The sequence below is a fragment of the Cydia strobilella genome, chromosome 3 (assembly GCF_947568885.1).
Source record: "Cydia strobilella chromosome 3, ilCydStro3.1, whole genome shotgun sequence".
Lineage (NCBI taxonomy): Eukaryota > Metazoa > Arthropoda > Insecta > Lepidoptera > Tortricidae > Cydia > Cydia strobilella.
In genome coordinates, this window is record NC_086043.1 from 16,902,001 (window position 1) to 16,927,589 (window position 25,589).

General features: G+C 36.0%; 1 protein-coding gene across 1 annotated transcript in view; it reads right to left on the bottom strand.

Annotated features, from left to right (window-relative positions):
• Positions 1-15,441, bottom strand: part of LOC134755987 (homeobox protein dve-1) — an 89,458-nt gene extending 74,017 nt beyond the window's left edge. Inside the window, exon 1 of the mRNA XM_063692740.1 lies at positions 14,994-15,441. Coding sequence (XP_063548810.1) covers positions 14,994-15,083 — 90 coding nt within the window. The 5' untranslated portion in view covers positions 15,084-15,441. The remainder of the gene's footprint in view (positions 1-14,993) is intronic.
• Between the last annotated feature and the right edge of the window lie 10,148 nt (positions 15,442-25,589).

The following is a 25,589-nucleotide window of genomic DNA, read 5'->3' on the forward strand; positions in this document are numbered from 1 at the left end:
AAACTTGACCGTGTTCATTGTACAATGAATTCGATAACAATTTAGGGCTAAACTCAACAGGGCACTGTAAAAAAGAACGCACACATGCATGGGGCGTGTCGACGCGCACCAATGCACTCACCCCATTGTTTATCCCACGATTAAAACCAATTCAAACACTAACTCGCACTCGAAAATTAAGCTCGAGTGGTGCTACGGAACTCTTTGTTTTAGGCACAATACGCACTCGGTAGCGGCAACAAAAACTACGAACATGGGAAAGAATAAATTTTGCACGTCCCGTTTATGCCAATGTCAATCGACAAAGGTAAGTAAGGTAGGTTAACCATTTTATGTCGTAATTTGCAGTAGTATATCTTTGCACTTGCGCACTTAGTTCTTTAATTTCTTAATTTTTAATGTGTATTGTACGAATTTTCTATGATACAAGATAATAAACGAAAGAAAAAATAATAATAGCTAAATTAAACAGCAGAAATGATCGCTGACATATTATTATATTGAGCTAAATGATATAGAAACTCACTAAACCGTTTTTTCTTGTTTTACAATCTAACTGAAATAGCTTTTCCTCTTCCTCCTTGCGTCGTATTCCTCAATAATGAGGGTCGTGACCTCCCTTCTGTATCACTTTCTCTCTTACGATCTTTCTCCATCTATTCTGTTTCTATCTTTGGCGGCGTGGAGAGCCATGTGAACTGTGGAGTCAAGAGCGGTGCGGATCTGGCGAAACCGGCGTTAGCCGTAACTAGCCGAAATAGCTTTTACGGCTATTGAAAAGGATTGCTAAAGAAAGTACAGTAGTAGTAGCATATGACTGTATATATGACGCCTTCTAATATTTTTACAAATAGAGATATATCGCTACAAACGCGAATCGTTTTACACATTTATCTCTTTTTGTAAAACTAAGACATAATTCTACTGTTACTGACTGTATACTAGGTAATACCAGTGTTCAAAGAACCAGTAGTCGCGCGGATTAAAGTGGGGTGTCGAGTAGGCTGCGCCGGCGCCGCGACAGCTGACGCTGCGAGGTTTTTACCAATTAACCCTATTGTGCCACGCGATGTCGCCACGATCGTTATCATATTGCGGTTGAGTTTAGGTTTGTAATTGTTATTGTTTTTATTTAAAAAAAATTTTAACATTTGTTCCATTTTTCTTAGCTATTATTTCGTATTCTAGACTGGAAAAACGCCCAGATAAATAAGCCCAGGGTGTCAGTTTGGTTTCTCGTAGTTTATAAATTATATCATGGTTAGTTCATATGTTCATCTGGCTAAAATAAAATGATCTAGGTACAAGAGCATCGTAAATAACTTCCAGTCATAAAGGATGTATCTGAAAAACTAAGCATTTCTTGCACGTAAGTTCAATTCACTGAATTGCGGCAAATTTCTAAAATTAGTTACTTGATCCGAGCCACTTCGTAACGATATCATGTCGATATATTAATAAAAAAGGTTTATAATCACGCAATATTTACGCATACTTTATCGTCAATCGATAATTAATATCTGGAGGCTGGACGGGTAGACGCTCCCGAATTTCGCCCGGAATGACGGGCCATCGCGTTCGCGTAATCGAACCGGCAAAAAATAAAAAGTGAAGCAAATACGAAATACTCCATTACAAAGTCGGCTATGGCGGGTGTGGAGTCGTACGGTGAAGATTTTTAAACTTTTTAATATCCAAAACTGGGTTTTTGAATTCCATTTTTAAATTTATTATTGTTGGTAGCTACCCATTTAGGCAATGTTAAGGGGCCCACTGACTATCAGTCCGCCGGACGATATCGGCCTGTCAGTTGTTCGGAACTGTCAATTTTTTGTTCTAACTGACAGGCCGATATCGTCCGGCGGACTGATAGTCAGTGGGCCCCTTTATAACCATCAAACTCTTTCGCTACAATACTAGATAGATTTTGAATAATTTGACAAGTGGTAAATATAAGTTTTGGGGATGAACATTGTTTACTTTATTTTTAGAAATCCACATCCTATAAGGGAGGAAAGGGAAATGACAGACTGAATAGCACGCAAGCGAAGCCTCAAGAACTGAATAACGTTCTTATAATAAAGACTTCATGTAAGTAATAAACCAGGAAATTTACAAAAATATGCATTTGGTACAATTATAGAAGTCTACAACACAACCACTACCACCACCAGAACATTGACCTCTGTATTTTTTTTATCGCAGACCTGTATCAATATGATCATTTATCTATCAACCATAAGAAAAATACGCTCTTCTGACTTACACACATGAAGGATTTGAAAGATATTAAAGAACTATTTGCTAGGCCAAAAGGCCACATGGAAACTACTCCATGACAAAGCAATATTTTTGTTTTTTTTTTTATTCTGGAAATAAAATTAAAAATTCTGGTATACGTATACGGCCACTTGGGCACCAAAAAATTTTAAAGGAAACTTAACTTTATTATTTTTAATTAAGATTGAATCACCTATAATCATAAATTTTGAGATGTGGCCTTAGGCAGGGGACGATTTAGTCGATACCAATTTTTATAAGTATGTATATGTAGAGCAACAGATAAGAGTTTATATACCTACTTTAATCTTCTTACAGTTTATATTCTTTATGACGCAAATTTAGCTAACTAAACTGTTTACTTGAACTTCAACAGGTCATAATATTACAAACAGAAAAATAACAGGCAGCCCTTAAAACTAAATATAATATATAGCGTTAAAACTTTTCAGCATAGTTGCAATAGCAAGCCGCAACGAGCATAATATTCGGGCTTACACCTAGATGCCGTTGACGGAAAAATGACGTCACGTTACATAGAGTATGATTTCAATTAGTATTTTCGTAATAATTTATCATTTGTCAACCTCTTTAAGTTAACTGATATACTATAGATACTTGACAATCAGTACAGAAACGTCTAACTGACTTTCATCTTATTGCCACTCAACTAAATAGTTGATTATTAGATTTATTAGTTAATTAAATAATACATATTGATTTTTAACAGTGAATTTTACGTAAGAATAAGTATATATTTTTCTACGCGTCAATAAATAAGTTATCTAAATTAGTAATGTTGTAAAAACACCCTGTATGTTAAATTATGTCATTTTTGCGTCAACAGCATGAAATGTACAGTCCCTGAATATGAGGATATAGTTCTAATAAACAAAAATATTCACGTGTATTTATATGTGTTATGAAACAATTTTTAGCCGTTTATGCTGTTCTTGGCTACTCCATGCCATTGCTGGCCCATTGCTCCCGCATTGTGTATGCAGGGCGCGGCCGCCCGCGGGCCACGTCAGCTATTTGCTCGTGTCCAGAGGGCTAAGCCATTCAAGGCTAAGACACGGGGGCCAGTTTTTGGCTGATTTCGACTTGATCCGCCACTTGAGCACCCCTGCCCCCGCTAACGTACAGGCTTGGCTGTATTCCCATTGCTTACCTTTCGCGGGTAAGTAGAGATAATGGACGAGCCAGTATAATGCGACGTGGATATGAAAACAAGGCGTAATAGTGAGTGCATTTGAATACGCTGGTTCGTATAAATCTTCGATTCGCAAGTGCTTGGTAAGGGTTATGAGTGATACCTGCTTTGTTTGCTACGTGCCCGCGTTTCTGGTGTCGCGAACATTTTTATTTTATACCTTTTTTTATGCGATGAGCATTGAATTGGTATTTGCTGCTGTTGAGTTTTTGGTGTGATTATCGTGCTGCGTGATTTGGTTTGAAGTTAAGCTAAGATTCCAGTAGGAGCACGTATTATTCGTTTTAGTTCAAAACATACCTCATCTACTTTTTTTTATAACAATTTGCGTTAAAATACCTACATGAGCTAGATATGTTAATCAAGACCTTGCATAATTTTATTTCTCCCATTATCTATCTTAAATTGGCATAGGTGATATATCTGCATTAAATATAAATGTTCAATTGGACACATCACCCAGACACCGTTCCCCCAATCACAGCACAGCACAGTTACAATTACACCCAATATCGCATCTCAAGATTACTTAGCAAAACATTACCGTCCATTATTAATTGGCCCAGGTGTGAGGATTATCCTTATTAGGGTACCGCAGGCGGAGACATGCATTCCCGCTCGTCTTAATCATATAAGAGGGTTTAACTACGCGAGCAAGATTACTGGGGAACATCTGTAGGGTGCTCAGTATTTTAGGATAGTTTGGGTAAGTGAAATCTAAACTGTCTTTAAAGAAATGCTCGGCAAACTTACGCTCAGACAAAAAAACAAGTATATGTACGTTTTGTTCAACTCTAAATGGAATAAAAAACATAAAATACACAAGCAGGCAAAAATCGAGTTTAAGGGCGCCTCGCTGCTACCTCTTAAAATACCCAGCTTGCTTCAGACAATTGTGGAATGGAAGACAGGAACACAGAGATTTTTAGTCTCATCTGGATATAGTAATAATTCACGAATAGTCTTATTCAATCTATATAAAACATTTACCGTCAATAGTCTATCTTTCATACCACCTATATCCCAGTTACCTTTACATAATAAGCCACAGTTTTGCGCCTATTGGCACAAGTACTTAATCATACATCAAACGGACAATTCCTGTAAACATAGGCACACGTACTATATTTAGAACCAATGATAGTTTAATAATATTTAAAGTCAGATTTTACTATACGTGGGAGGATCGTTAGAAGTGGAAGAAGGAAGTTGTTTTTATTAACAATTCAGGTAAGTCAGAGCTAACTGTACAAGAGAAATGCCAAGCAATGACACAAGTAAGATTATAAAAGTATAATCAGCCCGGCAACTATCTAGCTGTGAGTACATTTAACCAGGTGAAGAACAAACGTTACACCCGCATTGAACACATTTTACATCCGTTAAACCGTTAATAGACATTCATAAAAACAATCCATACATTTCGGTTTAATGCTTAAACAAACCCTATCCAGCTACCACACGTTTGATAATAATATGCATTTTCAATACCTTTATCATACGCGATATTAGCATCTAGGAATGTTTCTGATAACACAAATCATCACCTTATTACTGTGACGTGATAACTTAGTGGCCTACAAATCGAATCGATCTAGCACCGGAATTTAATTTCAATTTAGACACAGTATCCATTGTTGACAATACAAGAACGCAATCCAATTATAGTAAGCCTTTCATTTCCAATAGATTAAGTAACAAATATTTTAAGTAGCGTATTTCAAAACACGATGAAATTGCGAAAATTAAAAATGGAATTGAATTTGAAACGCGTCGTGTCGTGCGCCGCTCTCCGCCGACTATAATTGCGCCGGAGCAGATTATCAGCAAGTGCTTCGATAACGCATGAGCACGAACGCGTGTTATTAAATTTATTCCTTTTTCGCCAGAATCTGCATAATGAGGGGGGCAAAAAGCAGGTAATCGCTAGAGTTGGTGCGTCGCCTTCCTTTGGAGAAAGGCCCGTCTTTGTCTGATGTATCGAATATGATGAATATTTAAGTACTTGATGTCAAGTGTATTATTTTTGTATTATTATAGAGTCGACGATAAGGAGCTATTATTTCTTGTCAAACAAGGCATCGCTATTTTTTGCTAATTGATTTTAATTTCATGACTTTTTTCTTGTAATTAGGCACTGGACTCTGACTATCTATACTTTTCGTCTCTACAAACGGTTAACCAAACCCATGAGGACTGAATAAATAATAAATATATCAGAGCACAATGTTGTAACAGTGTTTAATAATTACTTTCATAATGATTCCCGTTACCATGTTGCTGCAACATTGTAGTTAATTCCACTTGTTCGACGAAATTGACATAAAAAAACTGATACGATTTGATTGACTTGTTACTTTGTCTTTTTGGCCTGAAGTGATTAAAGAAATCAATTGTCACAGGTATTTATGAATAAAGGTACCTAAGTTTAGTATAGTTGAGTCAAGCTAATTAATATAATTATATCACTGATGATCTTGCAAACACGTAGCGTTAGGGTAAACTACGAATAGTCGACACATTATTCATATCTATTGACTGACGTTGACTAAATGTATTTTTAGGAGCAGTCCGGCCCTGCCGAGCCCACGGCTACCAAAATTCCTCGCCCGTTCTGTATCCCGCTCCTTATCTCAAATTTTATGAAAATATGGGGTAAGTATACTTAATATAATTTAATGTGATAATGATAACGACGGCTCAAACTTAAAACTCAGTGCATTACACCCGAATATGCGATCAGATGCTACTTATATTTTATGTGCAGGTCATTAAATATTCCAAACAATTTCTTAATGGTGTGCCCATATGATCGGACATTCGTGAGAAATGGAAGCTGTAACAGGATCAGCGGGGCAAAAACGCGCATGTCGTCGGGGCGCGGGCTGCAAGGCCTGCAAGTAGCCAGTAATTTATGGTTAGTTTTTGGCTGCTCCCGCGCAATGCAGCCTCGCGGCTTTTCGCCCGGTCACAGACCTCGCTCCTTCAATCTCTACTTATCCGTCCGCTCCGAACCCCATTATTAATCATTTTTCCAACAAAAAACGTCTTGAGATCTTATCTCGCCGGCCCCAGAAGCTGCTAATCGACTCGCTTTCGAAACTTTTGAATTAACAAACAATATCGCAATCGATATCTATCAGTATCACACGTGTTGTTACAGTCTCGCTTATTGTGCCGCGAAATTAATCTCGGAGGTTAAGCTGCGTCACAAAGCACGCCGGCGCACGGTGGCTATTGCATTGGCATTATAATGTATAATTACCTTTTAAAAAAGTTTTTTCGTGTGTCTATATTAAAACGTCAATGTAAATAACTTGTTAGCCGCAATCTCATTTCTGGACGATTGGATATCACAATAGTGGACGTGATTTGAGAAAGGTAACGGTGTCGCGGCATTATCCGTGATGGGGCCCATTAGTGAGCGGGCACCGACGCGTGCCTCTGCCTACCCGTGGCTAACACAACTACCTAACAAAAAATATATGTACATCCAAATATTGATCGATTAATTGAAGATGGATTTTATTTTGTTGTTTAATGTCAAAATAATAATTATGAATTATCTTATTGTTGGAGAGAAACGAACTTTCTTTTCGACTACATTACTAAGTATCTACTTATCATGAAGTAATTGTCACTTATAGATTTTCCATATTGTGAGAAAAACAATGAAGAAGATACTTTAAAATCTGTTGGTGATTCATATTAAAAGTAAAGTACATATCTAAAACGTAATTTAAGCTAAAATTCGAATACCTGGAACTTGTGAAATTATACATTAGTACATAAAGGCATGTTCAGTCTTAAAAAATATGTTGACAATCAAAGTTCATACCGCTTGTATCATCGTAAATAGGATGCACTGAGATTGAAATCTCTAAGATGGGTAGGTATGACACCGTATTGTAAAATTCGGAATAAATCTCACGTTGTTCTGTAATGTCGGAAATGGAATGCCGGATGCCGACAAGTGGCCGTTGCGCGTGGCGGGTGACCAAGACCACGCACATACTACGAACATAGCATTCGGCCGTCGTCAGCCACGGGAGGGTTGCAGTCGCCCGCCGCGGACGGCGTATAGTCAAACGACCATAGCCTAAGCTATAATGAGGTACGACCCACCCATTGTCCGCCACCGGACCTAAATTGAACCACGCCGTATTTCACCTGACATCCAGTTCAGTACGTGTGCAATTGCACGGATTATTTGACTACTATAACCTGTCATTTTTTGTCCGGTGCGCGCACGAGCCACTTTCTACATCTGAGCGGAATTGCGCTATACTTTTTGTCGGTTGAAAAATGTCGAAGTCATCATCCAAAATTAATCTGTGTAACGTTATACGCCAGTGCTCTTGTATCTTTTGAATATTTAGATGTTACTAACTTTACTGTTTACTGTTAAATAATAAAGATTATTGTACTCTGTACCTTATTAAGAAAATAATAGCATTGTTTTAACATTAAATTATGCCTGTGGGGTAGTTATATGTTTTGATAATATCTAAATTAACTCTTAAATTCTTAATTAATTGAGCAATATTTTTAATTTTCTAATAATTAAGGTACATTTATCGAGTTACACGTAGTATTAAAATAATTACATTGTCGAATTTTATGCTCGAATTAATATGATCAATAATAAATTTAGTTATTATTACCTATTTATAATAGGTTTTATGTTGAAAAGTATAATCATTTTAAAGCTAGTGAATTGCATTTGTTTTTCTTGTACACTAATAACTAAATGTAAAGTATTGGTCAGCAATTTTTACATAGTACAGTCAGCAGCAGAAGTTGCTAAGCGGGCGAGGTGTTCAAAATTACCTTGACGCGCTCTTATTCTCTTAACAATAAAGTCGCGTCAAGATCATTTTAAACACCTGGCCCGCTTAGCAACTTCTGCTGCTGATTGTACAGTCAGCATCAAAGAGACAGTGTCAACCAAAGTGGCCAAATTTATCGAAACACATCCTAATTTATAAATGGTAACAATGGTGTCTTACGATATACATATTTGGCCACTCCGGCTGTCTCTATTTGACGCAGACTGTACCAGCCTTTATTTCTGATCCTGAAAAATCGAAGTAACAACTTTACATCGATCAAACAAAGTGAAGGTGCAAATTACAAGGTTGTCGCGCGCGACTCCAGATATCAAGCGTGACTTCAAGTATGGAGTCGCGCGCTACACGCAAGTCATGCTAAGTGATCTGATGCTATAACACCAAAATATTTAAGGAAACAATATAAACCATTGCAGGTTCGTTGCTCTTTAAAATTATAAATTCGATCAAACAGAAAAAAAGCAAAATATAGGCTCATTAATCTTTCTTTAATCAAAGAAAATCGAATAGTTGCACGACGGAGCCGCGCTATCAACGAACGTAATGGACTTATCGCTCGAACAATAATCCGCGATAATGGATTAACTCACCGGCGGATATTTGTAAACAGGGGCACAGATTTCATCGATACTATTTTCGAAACGATTTACGATCTATCGATAATTTTGCCACTGACAACCGAATCTGGGATTTAATAAACCCATCCATATCCCAATGTGATTTCCCGCGTAATAAGCCAATTTATACTGTTGTCATACCATGTTTTCGTACACTTAATTTTAGGGTTCTGTACCTCAAGAGGAAAAAACTGAACCCTTATAGGATCACTCGTGCGCCTGTCCGTTTGTTATAGCCTCACAGCCTATTTGTTTCGAAACTACTGGACCAATTAAGTTTAAATTTGGAACAATAGGGGTGCGAGTTTTTCACGACTAATACACTTTTCCGCTTAAGACGTGTTTTTGATATGGAGTTTGACACTGTTGAGACTTGAGAGCTGACGGATCAAATCCAAAATTATCCAGAACAGTTACAGAACAATAAATTAATATCAGAATCAGGTTCATAGTTTCTTCAGAATTCTCTTATGCGGGTTTTACTCTATTATAATCTGCTTCTTATCAATAATGATAAGCAATAAGTACAAACGTATTATGAATAAATAAATTAATTGTTATCTATAATTCTTACAACTCTAAAATGATGTATGCTGCAACCTGAAGGGCAATATACTTGTACAAGTTTTAAAATACACGCTGGATATTCAAATCGATGCATTACCTTCAATTCCAAATTAAACTCGTTCCATTTTCTATCGTATCCAGAGACAATACGACACAAAATAGAATGTGTTCAAATGGAGATACGACGTTGTTTAGCGCGGTAAGATGTTATCGATTCACTTATAACCCACCTGATAGCTAGATAGATATAACTCCGTAATAGATGGATATAGTCTAAGGAAAAAACGTGCCTCGAAAATCAAGAAAATTTGATTCTCGATCGAATAGATGGCGTTGACGATTTCGTTTGTTATTTAACAATTTTAACGCATATCAGTGAAAGAACATGGGTCAAAATCATATAAAAATAATTAATGCAAATAAAAATAAAAATATACATTTATCCATGTATAAATATTTTTTTTGATATTTTTATTTTCTGCGAGCAATGTGCCCCGCCCACTGCCACTTAAGGTTTGCAATTCTGCGAGCTATGTCGGTGACCCTAGTTCTACTGCGGATATCATCATTCCTGACTCTACACACTTCTCTCTCACATTGCTCGCAGAACTGATGGCCGGTGGGGCCGGAAGGTTCTGGAGTGGCGTCCGCGTACCGGAAGACGAACTGCCGGTAGGCCTCCAACAAGATGGAGCGACGACCTGGTGAAGGTCGCGGGAATTCGGTGGTTGCGAGCGGCACAGGATCGGTCGGAGTGGCGAGCCTTGGGGGAGGCCTATGTCCAGCAGTGGACGTCTATCGGCTGACATGATGATGATGATTTTTATTTTTAATCGTGTGTCGATAGATGGCAGTGAATTTACTGTGGCTACAAAATTCATTATGACAGTACCGCTCTTTCCTATTATATCCTCTTTGCTTATAACTGATAGTAGGTTTTAAGGTTCGAAAATTTAAAGAATAATGTTTTATAACAAGTTAAATGGGTATAAACCGTCAAAATCAATTAAAATATGTAGTTGTCTATTTTCAGACTTTATGTAATTTCCATTGTTTTTTTTAACTATATGAAGTTGGTACTGCCCATAGGAAATGGTATATGATGGCTCATTTAAATATTTATATTATTCTGTTTTTAGTATTTGTTGTTATAGCGGCAACAGAAATACATCATCTGTGAAAATTTCAACTGTCTAGCTATTACGGTTCATGAGATACAGCCTGGTGACAGACAGACGGACAGCGGAGTCTTATTAATAGGGTCCCGTTTTTACCCTTTGGGTGCGGAACCCTAAAAAGACTAAGTATATTTAGCACCGGGCGACTTTACCAATACATTTTGTATTAATTATTATCGACAATTTATTTATAAATAATATTGACATCCTACAATCAACGGTTTAACGTCTTTTCTAAACATATATAAAAAGCTAGTCAAGGCCTGTCACATTTTTCCAGTAGGCTAACTTTCAAGCTTACCAGATCATCAAGCAGCCTTTGAACCTGCATGTGCTTATCGCCTTAGTAAAAAGGCACATAATTACATGCTAAGTATCACCTTGTTACGGCACCATTGCCAAGTTGCAATTCTCAAGCAATAAACTAACATACGTTAGCAATTACTACTCCGGGTTTTTGCTTTGTGAAACACAGGTATTGATTATTCATTTCAACGATTGTTGGCGTTCAATTGATTCGGTCAAGTTATGTTCTAATGTATAGGGAAGACAAAAACAAATAATTTCAAGAGTATGAGGGACCTGATATCTAAATAATGTTGTCCTAGTAAAAACAAAAACCAATCTACGTTTAACCTTATATACCAATATGAGGTGTCTGTTTTGTAAACTAAATATTAAGTACTACGCCATACATTTTCTCTATGCAAAATACAAATGAGAGTCGCATACTATTTCCTACACGGGCAAGTACTTCATAGTTAATAAAAACGGACTACCTACTTATAATGGAAAATGTTAAAATACTGACGGTAATTATGTGCGTATATTTTGGCATCATATTCACTAGTTTAAGTATTTAGAGTTTCTTTAAACTAAACCGTTTAATCAGAGTTGCAGTAGTTGTATTTTAATATAATTAAATGTGACAAATATACTAAATCTTGTTTCTAAGATATAATTAAATATATGATCGTCTTAATATAAATTAGTCCATTCATATTAGCAAATAAAACCGCATTGAAACCAGTAGGTAATATGGTTAACACTTAAATTTCGATTACGTTACTCAACAATCTGCTATTAGTTTTGATAGTGCCGCTAAGGAAACCATTATAGAAATTCCATTTTAGTAGCTGGTTAGCCAATAGGCTAGATGACAAATCTTTATTAATGGTATTAATCGATCAGGTTTGTTTTTGGGATCAAATGTCTATATGGGACCCACACCATTAAATCAATACAAAAGTCAGAAATGATAGTCAAAAGTCCGACAGTCGTACTTCACTCGCAAAACGCTCCTAACAAAACGACGAAGTGAACGTGACGTCAAGCTCACTGAGAGCCTCATGTTGAAGTACGGAAAATAAGTCAAATTGCGACTTTGTCGGTGAAATATTGCGTTAATGCATATATGTAGTTGTTATACAATCTTTTTTTGGATAAAATGTAAGGAATCGAATGGTACCCTTACTTTATTCCTTTTTGGATGTTAAAAAAGAACTTTAAATTTTGAAACTTTTAGGTCCTGTATTTTTTTATCATTTCCATATATTACTTTCATATCCACGTTATTGCGATAAATTGCTCATTTGCTATCTATTTTACTAGATTTTCTTATAAAATTCAACATTTGTGTCATCATCCCTATTAATAGGCTACAGTCAGCACCAATCGTAGCGGATGAAACAACGCGCCAAAAGTATCTGCCACCTTGAAAAACCTTTTCAAATAGAGCTATATCTTTATAGTTCGAGTTCAAAAGTATGTAGTGTCAGTCTAATTGTGCTATAGGTACACAGGGACTTATATCTTTTTGTTAGGCTACCTATTAGAAAATCGTAGATACTTTTGAAGTGTAGTGTGATCCGCTACTTTTGATGCTAACTGAACCTTATTTTCAACAATACTAGCTTTTTATATTCTAGCACTTGTTTAAGGGGATCCCATGCCCCAATGACCTTCGATCTGAATCCCTTAAGTTTTCTTGTGTTTTTTGGAGCTTATCATATTAACAGCAACGGCTTTAAGCAATAGGTATAGTATCCCATATTGACTTTACAGTTCATTGTTTTCGAGATATTTAGCATCAGTTAAACCATTTTAGGCCTACAAAACTGGTTTTCTGGCCATAACTTCTGTATTAATTAGTTTAAAATTAAAACCTTAGACAAAAATTTTAGAGACGTCAAAGACGAACCCAAATATGTAGATCTCGTATATGTAAGCATAGCAATCGAGATACGAAAAAAGTGTTTCTTTAGACAATGTTTAAAAAAGTCATAAATAAATAGGTATTGTTAGTTGACGACTGGTCTGGCCTAGTGGGTAGTGACCCTGCCTGTGAAGCCGATGGTCCTGGGTTCGAATCCCGGTAAGGGCATTTATTTATGTGATGAGCACAGATATTTGTTCCTAAGTCTTGGGTGTTTTCTATGTATTTATGTATTTATATATTATATATATGGTTGTCTGTTCTTGAGCTTACTGTGGGACTTAGTCAATCTGTGTAAGAATGTCCTATAATATTTATTTATTATTTATTTATTTATTCATTTCTTTCAAACTCCGGTAGACAAAAATGGAGACAAAAGATTGAAGAACCGATAACCGTTTGTCTTATAACGTAGTGCAAAAGTAGGAGCCCCTTAATTTACTAATCCCTAATTTTAGCGTCAGAATATTAACGAATTACAATGAATGCTACATTAATAACAATTATCCAGACGGCTACTGTTTTTTTTAATTCCTAGACTAGTTGCGATTATACTAGGGAGAAGATTTAGAGGCAAAATATTTTATGTTATCGGAATATCACATACCTATGCCTTACGAACATTAGAAGATAATTTATCTAGCAGCTGTTAAAATGTTGACTTATTATCCTATTTTTAACAAAATATAAATATCTTTTCATCATCAGAAATATAAACTCCTACTAATATGTATTTTAAACGCGAAAGTAACTCTGTCTGTATGTCTCTTACCTCTTTACGCTAAACCGCTGAACCGATTTAGATGAAAATTGGTATGGAGATAGTTTGAGGCCCGAGGAAAGACAGGACAGTTTTTATCAATTACATGTAATCATCATTCCACGCACTTCGCCAGTCGCGGGAAAAAGCTAGTTATCACCTAATTGTATCCACTTCTCAGTCCAGCCCTCATTAAATCATATGCTCAGACCATACTATATTAATGTCTGATATATAAACACCGTTCAATATTACGAATATGAAAGCAAATGTATAATTTCAAGTACATAAAATACTTTTTAAAAGCGTTATTAACAATTTGCAAATAAAATTAAACGTAGGTATTTATCATGCGATAATGTTTTTTTTTCCATAACATAAAATGTAAACATCAAAAAAATTACGACGTGAAAGGACTCTACATATTCGAAAATTATCGAGTTTTGAATTTATATTCCTACGTTCATACTACAGTTACTATTACTATTACTTTTACCTATTTATTTATGATTTTAAAAATGTTACCTTTTTCATATTGCTAATTAGAATACCTACATACTACTTCAACACATGCCTATTGAGCTGATTAGCTTTATAGTTAGAGTAAGATATGATTAGAATAATGTTGATAATTTGATACCAACTTATATTATAAAAATGCAATGAAATATTTCCACGCTAAATTATGCGTGGATGAAAAAAGAGATGATGTAATTATATAACAAACACTACAATACATACAAAGCAAATAGTTATGTAAAGATTAGACACCATGTAATCAAAACCTCGAGCTACTGAAATAATGTTTAAATAAACAATATTTATCGTCTTAATAAGTGTTTGTTTAAATCTTATCGAAATTAGGTTCTTTTAACGATGATCCACTCTGACCCTCCAACTGTCAAACATGTGACTAACATTGTTACAATTATGTATAATAAATTATTGTGTCGCATTATTAAATGCAAATTTTCTTATCTTGATGAACTTGAAGTGATTGTAAGTAAGTGATACCTTAACTGTGTCTTAAATATGACGAAGTCAATCTGCATACAAAGATGCATAGGTTTGTTTTCATAATAAACAATATAATATATGTTACCCATGAAATACAATTACATGTTAGATTTAAAGTAGAATGTTAAAATAAAAAAAATGTTTATTTTGTTTTTAAATTACATTTATCGCAATAAATTAATTACCTATATAAAATTTGCGAGTAGATATTTTTTTCTTATAGCCATTCGAAAATATGTTTTTTTATTTAATTTTCTCTTTCTCACATATTTTGCAAAAAATAAATAAAAACTGACCTGCGCCAATTCATTGGCCCCCTCCGTCTTCACCGTGTTGGCCGCTGCCCATGCCTCTGCAAAAGTCTCCATAGCACTTTGAAAGTCCATCTTTACGATTCACGACGACATCGAAATGCCGATAATTCACTGGACATACGCGCGTGCACTCAAGCCGACCGCCGGCGCGCTACTGCCGTTCGGCCCCGCCCAGCGAACCGCCCGCGCGAAAAACCGATACCACCCGAGCTTCCCGTTTCAGCGCTTTTCTTTTTTAAGCCGCTATTTTTAACGAGTTTCTTTTTTTTCGCAGCAAAGCCCGGCCCACGGTGGTGGATGGGCGGCAGCATTATTTACACTTGTAATTCGCAGATTGCTACGTACTGCTTAATTTGTTACGTACGGTGGAACCGGCGTTATCTGCATCAGATTATCGCCTTTCTTTTGATTGCTCGAACGTGCTGTAATGGTTACGTTTTTTGTTATCTACTGTTTAGACGTCTTTAATGTACTAGCATTATATTATAAATGATGGACTGGAGAACAAAATAAAATATTATTCAATAGATACATTTCTTGGTTCATTGGAAGAACAATTAATGGTAGAAAAGTGAGTCAGTGTGTAGAATGAAGCTTCAGTATTTTGATGCTTATAATAAAACGCTTAAAACCTCCTGTTGTACCTGCTAAGTTTTTATGTCACTTATATTTAAAGTAATTAAACTCTCTCAGCCTCTTCTAATGTGGAAGTATATAAACCAAAAACCGGAAACTCAATGAAAATATTTTATAAAAGTCATGAAATCCGACCCAAACCATTTAATCATCAATTTCCACTAAACCACCTATATTAGCTCCATCGGCCAACTAAAATAAATCAATTCGTAAATTTCTTTTAAGGCGACTAATTGCAACATCCGGGGAACTAGGAACCATTTTTATTCATTAAATAATTCAAGATGGCGGCCGGGATATAAAAAATTGTCACGGTTTCACCTTAATATAGTACGTGGTCGTTATCGCCAGAGTTAATTTTTCATAATTTTGAAAAGAATTGCGGTTTAAAATTGAGGAAGGATGTTATTACGTTTAATGTGAGCGTTAGGGCTTCGTGTAAATAGCTGATTTAATTTTGGTATTTTAATTTGATTTATAATAAAATGAAGAAAAAAAATCAGTTTAAAGTAGGTACCCCAATGGAATACTAAGGGATTGATGATTGCTTTGAACCTCATGAAGACTTTTTATATTTAGTTAGGCCATTGTTTAATAGATCATAATAAAAAAAAGGTTGTCATGTTTGTGTTCCTGTTCAAATGACAACAACAAAAAGGTGCATTGGCTATGATAGTGGGCTTTAAATATTTTAAATTACTTATTTATGATACATGCAGCAAACATCCATGGTTACGACGAGATATAAAAACAACTTCACCTGTCAACGACGTTGAGTTTACAAACGTACTAACCAACATAAAAACCTACTAATATAAACTGTTATAATAACAAGTGTTTTATGCGGTTTTTTTTTCGTAAACGTAAAAATCCAATAATTTAAAAAAACAGTGTTGTAGCAAAGACTGAATCGTGTCATGAAAATATTATAGGTTGAGATTCCATCACCCATTTTTAGTGTTCCGTGCAAAACTTTGTTTTGACAAACAGAACACTTATGGGATCACTTCGGTCTTGCAAATCAGTTAAATGCGTTTTTCTCAGAGACCGTTTGACGTAGATACCTAAAATTTGAAATAGTTATTAAATAAATTACGCTCAATAGCAAAAAACCTATATCACTTTGCATGGAATTTCGTAAACTAGCACGTTCTCATTGATTTAAACTGTGTACATCGGATATTTATTTAATAATTAAAAATAATATAATAATTTAATTAAAAAGAAGTCTAAAAACAACAATATAATGGGCATGTTATGTTGCTGTTTGTAGACTGGATATCCTTAACAGTCTGAAAGCAATACAAATTCCGTCTGGTGTTGCGTGTGTACATGGGCGACGGTAATCGCTTACCATCAGGTGATCCTTCTGCTCGTTTGCCTCCTATATCATAAAAAAAATACATAACACACGGTACAGTAAAGATAGGACAGCACAAAATATTAAATTTTAATACTTACATATACATACCTACTCTGTTGGTTCAGTGACCCAAAATGAGACTGCCTCCCACACAAGACAGCGCCACTTTTCTCGGTCCTTAAAAATAAAATAAAAAATGTTTAATACACTTAAACAATTACTATTTTTATTAAAGTATTTTAAACACAATATAGTAGGTAATTCAAAGATGACGGATGAAAAGAGATTGCATGTAGCGGAGATGAGAATGTTAAGGTGGATGTGTGGCGTGACGAGAATGGATAGGATAAGGAATGAGTATATAAGAGGAAGCCTGAAAGTTGCACCCATAACAGAAAAAGTAAGGGCAAATCGCCTAGCATGGTACGGGCATGTGATGCGGAGGGGTGAAAGTCATGTGACGAGAAAGGTATTAAGAATGAATGTGGAGGGAAGTACGAGGAGAGGAAAACCGAGGAAAAGGTGGATGGACTGTGTGAAAGATGATATGAAACTAACGCAAGTGAATGATGAGATGACGGGTGACAGAGATGTATGGAAGAAAAAGACATGCTGCGCCGACCCCAAGTGAATGGGGCAAGGGCAAGCGAATGATGATGAGTAGGTAATTCAAACACAATACTGTACTCGTATTGTTAATGAAATAAAGAATTGAATTGAATTGAATTAGTAAAAAACATTAGTACATAAAAAAATACATTAAAATTAATTATTACCTAAATTAAAATTAAAGTAAAAAAACTAAAACAACTCGTCCCGCGCCCTTCCGGACTCAAAGGTGCCCATTACGCTCGCCACGTTGCCAGGCTGAATCGCGATAGACAACCTCTGCATCAAGAATGACCCGGAACGAGGGTCATGACCTCTCTTCCTCAAACGCTGCCCCAATTCGCCCAAGAAAATGCACACCACCACCCGGACGTGTAACTGCTAACGGGACAAAAATATACCTACTTCGTATAATTTTAAATTAAAATAGTAACCTTTTTTTGACAACCTGTGGGTCAAAGCAGTGGGACTACCGTCTTGGTGATTGGCGCGCATCTCATGCACGATTTTCACTTCATATCGCATGCACCAAAAAGCGTGAGCGATCTTCAGGGTCGTATCAAAAGATCAAAACCAGTTGAAACTCATAACCCATAACAAATTGAATCTAAATCGGGCTTATAATCTCAGCACAGTGAGCCTTGAGGTTGGACTCACAATGAACTGAGCGAAAGCTCAATTGATGACCAATAAAGCGAAACCTAGGGTCACGGTAGATGGACAGGACATACAGTATGTTGATGAGTACATTTACTTGAGCCAGATACACGTAGCTTCCTTCGAAAACAGAAAACCATATAAGTCAGTAGATGGATCGAAAAAGCCTGGAAGAGCTTTTGGTCCATAAAGGTGCTATTGAAGGTGACTTTTCATAGTGTCTCTAGCGCAAACTTATTCACATATGTCGAAACAAGTCGAAACTCAAGGTTTGCCAGCGAGTGATGGAGCGTAGTGTATAGTATGAATTTTCTCAAATGACTTTTACGCCTTACACTAGGACAACGGGTCAAAAAAATGCCCGTGGACCCACAGTGGGTCAAAGCAGTGGGACCACAGTTAAAACGCGGGTGAGGATGGTGGTGTGGTATAAAAGTTAATATAAATTTATAAAACAGCAAACCATGGTCACCCTCAGACAACCACCACGTTTACGTTGACACTATTGAGCGCACTGACAATTTGCCTTCGGCAATTTACAATTTGCCTTCGGCAATTTACAATTTGCCTTCGGCAATTTACAATTTGCCTTCGCCAATTTACAAACGTGAAAACGTTTGTAAATTGACGACGCCGTTTGTAAACGGCGGATTCTTACAATTTGCCTGCGACATATATATGGATAAATGATTTTTTATTTTTTTTAGAACGCCATATGACTGACCCATGTTCTTTCACTGGTGTTAAAATTGTTAAATATCAAACTGTGTCTCCAAAACCATTTACACGAGTATAGGCCAAAGGTATGGCGCCATATATTCGAGCAGAAATTATTCTAGATTTTCCGAGGCACGTTTTATTATTTTCCATCGTATTTTCACGGAAACGTACGAACGTGTTTTGCTATTTCAGTCAGTCTCCGTACAAAAAGTACTGAGGTTGGCTGAAGTAGCATGACAAATACGAACGTTTCCAAGAAAATACGATGGAAAACAATTATGCACTAACTCTGTAGGTTGTAGGTACCCCATTTCGTAGGAGTCTGAATTTAATTTTGAATTACCATTTAGGATCTATAACGATGTTTCGCTATCACTGTCAGGATTTTATTTTTTAACTTTAAGTACTTTTCATGAAACACGGATAATTGAAGGACATACACAGATATAGTGATCGAAATGTATGTATTTTAAAGTACCACTTGTATATACTTATGCTATACAAATAAACTCTGATTCTGATTCTGACAGATTTGATTTAAGCTTCCGAACATTGACTCCTTCCAATGAGTTTTTTTTAAATAGATGTTATAATAATAAACATTATAAATAGCATATAGATGGAATCATAATTTTTGCCTAAAAGTTTACAAGTCGCTTTTCAGTGGAGTACTTACATGGTGAGGAAATCAGAATAATTCCAATGAAGCCTTCCTTTTCTGGCTTGGAAAGTCTAACTATCGTACAAACTAATGCCTGCGCCGATTTTTGGGATTATGCCGCCAAAGCGCTCAAATGGGGTAAAGACAATTTTATTCATGTAAATAAAAATAGTTGTCATACACCAGCGAACATCGGTTCCAAACATTAACAAAATTACATTCTACGGACGGCGTGAACGGCGTCTGTACCAAAAAATATTTATTCGTATTTATTTGCGCGGTTTGTAATTGTTCTGTAATTGGATTAAAGTCTACCAAATAAGTCAACGGGTCTACATCTAGTTTTGATCACACTAAACGAAATAAAATAAGGCAGGACTTAGGTAACTAACTAGTTCAAAGCTGTGTGTTTAGCGGATATGCCGTGATCAATACACAATCGACCTATAAATAGGACGAACAGGGACAAGCCCGCTTCATCAGAATATTGTTTATCACCTCCATATTGTTTGTAACTTTACTACAGGCTCATGAACATATACACACTATGTATATCGATTACATTGCCAACTTGACTGCGCTCATTTCGTTTTAAAAATACCTTTCCTGTATAAATATATAAAGGTACATATTTTCATAACTATATTTAGCTCGGTACTGAAACAAGTTCGTTTTATATATATTTCAGTAATAAGATTAAACCAAATTACTAGAACGTACTTAACAAATTATTGGAAATTATTTGAACTGACGAAAATAACGGAATGGTTAGAAACATTGAGTGTATGTTTGTGTGTGTGGTGCTCTATTATTGTGTATGTGGCGTGTTAAATGAACTAAAAGCAACAGTTTTAAGTGAACTTCGATGAACGTTATGCCTTTGCATTAAGGTTTAGGACTTGTCACTTAACTGTGTGGACGGTCGAACGTGCACATGCTCTAACTGTTACCACTTAACGCCGTGACCAAATCTTTTATCTTTTTAGCGCCACGGCTTCCTAATTTACTCAGAACTAGATTTAAAACAAAGGTGCTAAGGACTACTGCCCGCGTTTTCGTGTATTATGTATATATCTTCTTGCATCTTTGTCGCAAACATTGAAATAGATGGGTGAGGTATTTTCCTAACTAAACAGTGACCTAGATAAGTACCTAAATATATTTGATTGATTTACATATGTCCGTGGTACTTCTCACTAAACTCTAAAAACAGGGTTTAATAACAACTATGTAGTAGGCAGACGTTTTATATTTAATCGCTTAGACAATTATATATTTCTGCTAAAAAACAGTCACATCAGGTATCTTATACCTCACAACTCACACAACCTACCTACTGACAGAAGAGATGATAGAATTGGTGGTGTAGCCGGTGGTTTAAGATTTCCTACGCCACTTGAATGTTTTCAATATTTACTATGTATACAATAAAAGTGATGGTTAAATGCGAGGTTAAGAACTTTATTTTTATACTCAAAGAATCAATTTTGTCAATATGCAACCAACTTACTAACAAATTGGTCACTACTCCCAAAAACAGTATATTTCAGTGCTGAATGGATAATAACTAACCTAACCTAACCTAACTATTTAAGGCTCTTATATGAATATCTTATACAGGATAAAATCGTGATGATATGTATTAGTTGTGTAATTTGGTTTTATGTAAGGATGGATTTGTCTGGACATTCGATGCGAATAATGATTCGCAACAAACGTGTGAAAGGGCTAAGATTAAAATTATGCCTATGGGCAGAACTTCATAATAGTTAAATGAAACTAACTATTGCTGCAATAACGTTTTCTGTGTAGATGATGGTTCCTTATTATGAAGTTCTGCCCATAGGAAATAGTATGAAACGCTCATTTCTGCAGGTTAACTTCTCTTCTTTATTCTTGCTTTTCTCTATTCTTATTTCTGTAAATTTCCTTTCCTTTTCGTCCTTGGTGGTGAGTCACTGGTGACGTGGCCCTTTCGGCAATCACCAATCTTCTCATAAAAAAGCAGTTGCTGGTCACTATGTCGACAAAACTGTGTAGCCAATAAAAAAAAAATGCACAGAAAATGTATGGCGTAATACCATACTGTATAGTTAAATAAAACCGACTACAGTGATCCATGCAGACACATGTATCTATATCCAATATCCAATTATAAAATAGGCGTTTTATCCGTGATGGAAGGAACGACAACATTATATAGTGACCTACAGTCAAACAGCAGTTCTGTTAGTCAGTGGTTAATCTGAAAGTGCGTTAATAAATAGGTATATTTTTTTGAGATAGCTATCTAAAACAAATAAATTACGTTCTAATTATATGCGTCCAAATACTGTTCTACCTTAAATTGTTATTCCAATGAACGAACTGAGGTTTTTGAATGAATAATGTTTTATTTTGTTTTCCAGTCCACGTCCATTATTATAAAACGCCACATTAAAGACGTAAACAGTCCGTGGTACGAGCTGATATTTTTGTATCCTTGAATAGTCCAATTATCGCATATGCAGCGCTCCTATAAGCAATCTGCTGATTGAGAATAATATTTCAAAACGCTTTACGAGGCGCTAATGTGGGAGTTTACATCATTTGTAACTCGCTCATAGTGCTTCAGAGAACAAAGATTCAGAAACTTTTTAGACATATTGAACGAAACTACAAAAGAGAATAGAAACGATAACACTATAAATAAACTCGTATAAATACACCCTTAACTGATCATTGGCCCTGTCTTTGGATTAAGATTTTCGAATTGTCAGTTAACGGCATGGGCAATGGTACTATCATTTCAATATCCAGGGTGGACGTGCATCTAATGTCAGCTAAAACTATTCGTTTTAAAACGCCGTACGATTGACGCGTTGATTGGAATACGGTTGTTCCCATGTTGCAGAAAAGCGCATCATAGCGCGTTAAGGAACATATTGCGACTGTCAATCGTCAGGTGTTGTACTTGTCTGCTGTTGTCAGGATCAAACCACGTGAACTGGATTGAGCTGAACAATCCTTTGGACAGAACGTCTTTATAATAGCAGGGAGGAAGTAGGTGATTGAAGTCAATTAAAATTAAAGCCGAAACCTTTGAACTACTGGATGTCGTGTGTTGTGTCTTGGCTGAGTGGCTAGCGTAAAAACCAATAGTCAGAACCAAAAATGAGTAACCGCTGATACCTATAATCAATACTACGCGAACAAAGTCAGCAGGCTTCCTAGCAAAAATCAAAAGTAACGCATCAAACTATGCGTCAAAAGTATCTACTATTCTTTCTCTAATCGAATAGCTTAACAAAAAGAGATATGTCCCCATCTGTAGAACAATTAGACTGTGGCAGATACTTTTGGCGCGTTCTTTCATCCGCTACTTTTGATGCTCACTGTATCAATAGGTATAGGTAGTAGTGGTTGGGACTAAGCGACAAAAGTATATATTCAAAAAAGAGATGAGTTTATTTTATAATATAAACATTGTAAACTAATCACAAGCGTGACCGATACTTTTAAACGAAAATTTTAAAGATACATTAATAAATCTATTTCTGAATAATACTTATTAGACGATCGCATATACTTTTGATGCATAAATATATCTGCTACTAACGATGCTCACTGTCAAGTAGTTTAAAAATAATATAGTTAGTCAAGCATATCTTGTCAGTAGAACAAGGCAGCAAATTTAAAAAATGTAGGCGCGAAGGGTTATCGTCCCATAGAAAATTTGAATTTCGCGCCTGTTTCTACTGACAAGATTTGCTTGACCAACTATAATTCTTAATACTAAGAATACTAACCACTTAGGTATTATAGCAACAGTGTAACCTAAGCCTTAAACGTAAAACCTAATACCAATCCGATTCCAACTTCGCCAAGCGATACGTGAATCACGAGACGATCTTTTGTCTCCAATTCATTCTTAATTTGTTTCAAGGAGACGCCATTTCCGTCAATCTTGTTATACGGTTTGGTTCTACTCTACTTCCAATTGAAACTCAATCTTAATAACGGATCCATAAGGTTCGAAATTAAATAAAGTGCGTGGAATAGTGAGGTTCATATCAAAGTGAATCTTAAGCAAGAAATAGAATAGAGAAAGCTATTCGATGTGTAATAAGTGTGAATGTAAATGGATTCATAAACGCAATACAATAAATCTTCATAAATAGAGATCAAAACTGAGGTGATACTTAAGACGTAGATACAAATTGTTGTTAATATTCCGAATTAACATAGTTATGATCTAGATACGAAATAGAATTTTACAATTTGTAACACATTTTGTTTTAAACTTAAACTTAACTTATAAACTTTAAATAAATAGATATAATTTTAATTTCCCTTTCTGACACAATACAAAATGATACAATTCAATGCCGATGGCATCTCTACCATGAAGCTGTAGAGCTAAGGAAAGGAAGTTTTAAGGTTGAATCTTCAAGGATTTACTTCGACACCGTTATGTAGCCTCCTGAAGTTCGGATACGGCCTTCCTCACATAACCGCTCATCCTTATATCCTAATCCATACCAATGGGCGGCTAGGCGTTGACATTTGCACACCTCCCTGCGGGTGTGTTAGGGTTATCCGTTATCCGAGATTAGGCCCTCTCTGTCTGGGGGCGGGGCCGCGCCACGCCCACCGGTCGATGGTGGCGCGCTCATTGTGCGCTTATCTATCCGAGAGGAGATCCGGCGCGCACAGATAAGCGGTGTGACGTCATCGCACAGGTGACAGCTCGGACTCGAACGCGCTTTGCCACGAGCGAGATACGCGTGTTCGCGTTATCATAGATCGCCTTTTGTTTGTAAGTTTTATAATTAGGAGTATTCTCTTTTCGTGCGAGCGTCAATTGTTGCTATATGTAGATAGTTAGGCACTTGCGAGAACAACCTTGGTGGCGCGTGGTATAGATATTGTTTTTTTTATTTAAGGTTATGAAATTTAACACAGTTTTTATTTCAGGTGGATGACGCCACATCATCATGCAATAGCTTGATCTGATAGTTTGGCAGCATTATTTGGGTTTCTAGTGTGCGTACTTACGTGTTACCAATTTAGATGGTCTTTTGTTTTAAGTCAGCTCGGGCGCTTGCGGAAAGCGATTATACGATATTTGCGATTTACAGGAAAGAGTACGTGTACAAATTTAAACTGTTTCATTTTTATGATCGTCAATAAAATTGTTCTTATAAGTACTTAATTACGAAATAATCGAACACATTTACTTGCTTTGTCGATTACGCATATAAACTCTAGCTAACCACAAATAAAAACTGGCAATATTGTTTGTCAACACAACATCATTTCATAACATTCCTTTTTTTTATTCATTCAGTAAACTTTTCTCTCTTAATTAACTGTATGAATCTCCGTTTGGCCCTATGGTTGACTGGTTAGATAATGCCATTTGGCATTAAGACCGCCATTTGCAATAAACTTTAAATAAATAGAAGTTAATGTGCATCCTAATTTTTATAAATTGAATAATTTAGGTTATCTCAGCTTCGAACCTGTACTCTGTGGCGCTACTAAGGTACTAAGACAATGGGGGGTGGCGGGCGGACCCCCCCGATATGAATTTGTTATCTCCTCCGTAAAGCGATGGAGATTAATTCCTTTAACATGCGAATTTGTCTATTAATTTGTGGCAAAATGGTAAAGTTTAGCTGTATGGATACGAGGTTGTTAGAGAGAGTTACTTACACGTGCCTGCATAGGTACCTACATAACTCCGTGCATTTAACTAAGTTCAGAAAGAAAGATTTAATGTAATACAATACCTACTTTTACGTTTTAATTATAGTTACTAAAAAAATTCAAATTATTTCTGTTCTGATACATGTTAACAGTGTCCTAACATATTACTCGGAAGTTACCCTCCCTGTCTCTACCCACGAAGTAGGAGGTCCACGAATAAAATGTTTCTGAGTTATGAATG